Below are 5216 nucleotides of genomic sequence, written 5' to 3'. Positions count from 1 at the left end.
CACAACCATCCGTAACGAGATCTGACTCCCTCTTCTGGAGTGTCTGAAGACAGCTACAGTGTACTTACATATAATAAATAAATAAATAAATAAATGAATCTTTTTAAAAAAAAAAAAAAGGACTTTCAACCAATCCAGAACAAGAAACTCTCAGCACAGAGAAAAGCCTACATGTGTTAGATAGTGTTAAAGCTGAGTTCTAGTAAATAAAGAAGTAACACATTTTACTTAGAAGAGAGATTACCCACTTAGTCCAACTTAAAGTGTAACCAAAGGCACCATGATTTACTTCCTACAGAAAATGCATTCAAGTGTAAAGACATCACACACAGGAGCAGCAGCTTAGCCACTCCAATCCAAACTCTGATGCAACAAGCTGTGCAGCTGGGTGGGGCTAGGCTCCAGTCTCCTCGATGTTAACCAGGAGGCCCACCTATAGGATAACTCTATGTTACTCTGTTAAAATCTGTACAAAACTAAACTGGTGCAATTATCTCGAAATAATATGGCAGCATATGGTAGAAAGAAACTAGTTAAATATTTCAACTTTAAATGTTTATCTTTAAAACAAATTAATTTCAGGGGAGATGGAGGGAGGGAGGGTAGACGATAGCCAGGCACTGGGGGCAGGGATGCTTATGTGTATGTGAGATCAGAGGGCAGCTCTGCACAGCTGGGTCTCTTCCCACTTTTACACGTGTCTCAGGGATCTGACTGTGTTTCCAGGCTGGTGCAACAGACGCTTTTATCTGCTGGCCCTAAATGTTCAACTTAAGAAGAGAGAGAGTTCAATAAGAGAGAAAATAAAAGGTTAACTCACATCTTTGACAAAATCAGAGAGTAAGAAGCCCAAAATTACTAAACCCTAATAAGATGACTACAGAAGAGCCAGGCGTGGTGGCTCACGCCTTTAATCCCAGCACTTGGGAGGCAGAGGCAGGCGGATTTCTGAGTTTGAGGCCAGCCTGGTCTACAGAGTGAGTTCCAGGACAGCCATGGCTACACAGAGAAACCCTGTCTCGAACCCCCCCACCCCCCCAAAAAAAGATGACTACAGAAAATAATTGGGTATTGTGTGGGAAAAAAATTCAGTACATAAAAAGGATCCTATCTTTCTAAATGTATGTAAGGTCAGTTTCCACAAATGAAAGCGGTGTGAGTTGTAATTCTAAAAATGGCTATGTTTTTTCATTACAAATCTTTTTAAAATTTATCAGTGGGAAAAAGATAAAATATTAGGGGTAGAAATACAAAATATTGATCACTTTGGTAAGGTTCTAGTTGCCCTAGTTTCTTAGAAGTGGTTTTGAAATGTGTCCCAAACTAGGCATAGTGATACAAGTATTCAGGAAGCAGAGGCAGGAGGAGCTCCATGAATTTGAAGCCAGCTTGATCTACATGTGAGTTCCAGGACAGTTCCCAGGGCTATGTTAGGGAGACTCCATCTCAAGATAAATAACAATTGTGTCCTATTTTACTTTGTTGGAAAAAACCCACAACCAAAAGTAACTCAGAGAAGGGAAGGGTTTGTGTGGTTTGCTCCTCCTTATCACAGCCACCACTGAGGGAAGTCAGGGCCAGGGCCCTGAACCACAGGCACGGGGAGGCACTGCTTGCTGGCTTGCTTATGTTCTCTTCTTATACAGCCCAGGACACCACTGGACCACCTGCCCGCCCACCTGCCTGCCTGGCCTGGCACTGGCCTAGAAGGCTGGACCCTCCCCCACCAACCATCTACCAGGAGTTTGCTCTTACAGCCTTGCCTCTATGCCATCTGATGGGAGACTCTCCTAAGAGAGCCTCCTTGCTTCCCAGAGGACTCGGGCTCATGTTGACACAACAACCACACCAAACCACAGCCAACCCAGCAGAACAACCTTGGGCTTGCTGTAGACATCTTTGTGATTAAAATTTTAATCAGTATACATATTATACCAATATACTTTCTTCTCCAATGATTGGGATAAAAAGCTGTAAGTTTGTGATTTTACAAAATATTTATGAAAATCCAGACATACCACATAGTTCAAAATCCTTTTGCTGACACATTTATCATTCCAGTTCTTACTTTAAAAATTCTCAAGCAGTCTTCACTTCTATTTTTAAGTTTTGTGTGCTATATCTGTGGTGTTTTTGAGACTGTATGATGTGTGCTGGTGCCCCCAGAGGCCAGAGAAGGGTGCTGGTCCCCTTGGAGCTGGTTTACAATGGCTGCCTAGGCTGCCCAGCTATCTTTCCAGCCTGCAGCCTTCACTTTCACTGTCAGCCACACAATGACCTGAGTCACACAACCAACCACTGCAGCCCCTTCAACGCAGATGAGATGGAAAGGGCATCTGTCCAGCGTCTTTGTTGTCTTTCTAGCCACCCAGATGAGGCCTAGGACATGTATGTACTCATCAGGATCCTGGCTCCAAGATCCAAGGGCAACAGGGGACATTTGGAATGTTATCACATTCAACTCTGGTGACAGGTGAGTCACATGAAATGTTTTCTGACACTCAAAAAGTCTCTTATCAGCAATTTGTATGGATTAACCTATGTCAATGCTTTTGTGGTAAGCAAAGTTGATTTCTATAAAATCACTGTTTGTGAAGAGGTCTTTCGGGACTAGGAAGGTCCCCGAGCACAGCTGCACTCTGGTTTACTTAATCCTTCTCTGTCTATTCAAGGCTGATGACTACACTTTGATTTAGAGTTAGAGAAAGAAAATTACATTTACTATTTATCATTCTTATTCATTGTTTTTTTTTAAGCTTTATTATTTATTTTTATATGTTAAGTACACTGTAGCTGTCTTCAGACACACCAGGAGAGGGCGTCAGATGTCATTACAGATGGTTGTGAGCCACCATGTGGTTGCTGGGATTTGAACTCAAGACCTCCAGAAGAGCACTCTTAACCACTGAGCCATCTCTCCAACCCCTACTATTTATCATTCATTTTGCAGCATGTATTCATTTATTGTGTTCTGAGCTGCCTTTGATTAAATGTGTGATCCATCCCTGTGAGAGCAGAACTGCCATCAGTCAGCACTCCCCACAGCCTCCCAGATGAACTCTGCTCCTCAGCTCAGTCACTAGTTCCACACCTAGTGGGTTTTATTTGTTTGGTTGGTTTGGTTTCTCCAGATAGGGTTTCTCTGTGTAGCCATGGCTGTCCTGGAACTCACTCTGTAGACCAGGCTGGCCTCAAACTCAGAAATCTGCCTGCCTCTGCCTCCCAAGTGCTGGGATTAAAGGCGTGCACCATCATTGCCTGGCTACAGACCCAGTTTTAATCAGTGTTTGTATGTTTGCATTAATATGCTAAAGTCATAAGCAAAACTAAGACATGTTTAGCAGCAGTCAACCAAAGAACACATATTAGAGTTACCCTCTCAAACTCAATTCCTGATAAACCCATTTCTCTCCACAGAGCAATGCTTCCTTTATCTGCAACCGAACACAGCCCACGAGGAATGTCTTACCTGAAACTACCATAGACTATAAGAAGAATGGATATCAGAAATGTCGACACTTGACTGGAGTCCACCAGGGAATAGGCCCTAGAGAAATAAAAGGACAGACATTAAATTACAGGCAGCAGATTCTCAAGGCGTTCACAGGCCCTGCCTTTAAGAACTGAGATGTACATCAGCATTAGTGAAAATAACATTCCTAAAATGAGGCATTCTAGATTAACAAACAGTACACCGACAGCTCCATAGAGAGCTAACTTCCTAGGATGGAAATATGGTGTAAAAAGTCACCCCCATTACACACACTCACACAAAATCACATTTTACATAGGCCTGTAACATCCGCTACCAACTTGAACCTACCCCAGTGAAAACACACTTCTGGGCTTAACGTTTTCTGAGCTGACAGTGAATAATGAGAGGCACGTTGTTGGCTGGATTTAATAGTGAACACACCTCTCTCACCCACTCCTTTTCTTGTGTCTGAAGTCTACTGATTATCTCCATCTGGATGTGGTAAGGAGGGTCTAAAACTAGGTTTTATACATGACTGTCTAAAGAAACTGTCTTCTTCCTGCTAGCCACCTCTCTTATGGCCTGGACCTGGAGGAATGGCTGTCCTGCAACACCACACCCTCAACTCCACTCCCACTGATGCCCTGGCTCCCACACTCAACTACTCAAAACCTTGTTCTCAAGCATCTCCAGGAACTCACAAATCACCGGTCCTGGGCAAAACAAACATTCTTACTTTATTTTTATTTACTATGTTATTTATTCTTCTCCCATACATTACATCCTGAATGCACTTTTTCCTCCCAATCCACTCCTGTCTCTTTTCAGAAGAGATAGAATAGGCCTCCATGGCTATCAAAAGCAGGCAAGTCAGAGACAGCCTTGCTCCCACTGTTGTAGTTCTCACCAGCAGAATGAGCTACACAACACTAACTTATGCAGCGGCCCACGTCAGTCCTACGTAGGCTACTTAGTTGTCAGTTCAGTCTCTATGAGCACCTATGAGCCTAGGTTAGTTGGTTCTGTGGGTTTTCTTGTGGAATCCTATGACCCCTCCCCTCCCCCTCCCCACCTGATGTTTGGCTGTGGATCCCTGCATCTGTTTCCAACAGCTGCTGGATAAAGCCCGTTTGATGACAAATATATTAGGCTCCTGTGTATGAAGAATCACTTCACCGACATCACTGTTTAACTGCCCGTCTGTTTGGGTCTATCCTACGTCTCTGGGCAGATGGTTCCTGGCCCTCAAGGTAGTGTTGGGTATGGGCTTTCCCTCGTGGCAGGCATGAGTCTCTAGTTAGACCATACAGTTTTTGGCCACTCTCACAAGTTCTGTTCTCCTTTAACCCCAGCACATCTTGTAAGCAGGATACATTGTAGGTCAAAGGTTTTGTGGCTCAGCTGGTGTCCCAATCCCTCAACTGGACGTTGTCTTGCATAGTTACAGAAGCTGGCCAGTTCCGGCTCGATATCCCCTGTTATGAGAAGTCTTAGCTAGAGTCACATTTGTTCATTCTGGGGGTTCCTGCTGCACTATAGATGTCTAGCTCATCCCAGAGATGAACCCCCAATTCTAGTTGTCTCTCTTAGTATTTTCTCCTTCCATCCTCTCCTGGTCCCCTGAGGGGACAGCTATCCCGTTCTGACCTACTCGCTTATATGCGGTACCAGCTGTAAAGTGAAGGGGAACCATGTCACCTTATAAAGTGAAGGGGAACCATGTCACCTTATAAAGTGAAGG

General features: G+C 43.9%; 1 protein-coding gene across 1 annotated transcript in view; it reads right to left on the bottom strand.

Annotated features, from left to right (window-relative positions):
• The window catches only part of Sppl3 (signal peptide peptidase like 3), an 83080-nt gene that overhangs the window by 29214 nt on the left and 48650 nt on the right, over positions 1-5216 (bottom strand). Inside the window, exon 2 of the mRNA XM_021186741.2 lies at positions 3470-3547. Coding sequence (XP_021042400.1) covers positions 3470-3547 — 78 coding nt within the window. The remainder of the gene's footprint in view (positions 1-3469; positions 3548-5216) is intronic.

This window comes from Mus pahari, chromosome 23, assembly GCF_900095145.1.
Source record: "Mus pahari chromosome 23, PAHARI_EIJ_v1.1, whole genome shotgun sequence".
NCBI classification, from domain to species: Eukaryota; Metazoa; Chordata; class Mammalia; order Rodentia; family Muridae; genus Mus; species Mus pahari.
The sequence above is the reverse complement of the archived record's forward strand: the minus strand, read 5'-3'. Positions and strand labels throughout refer to the sequence as shown.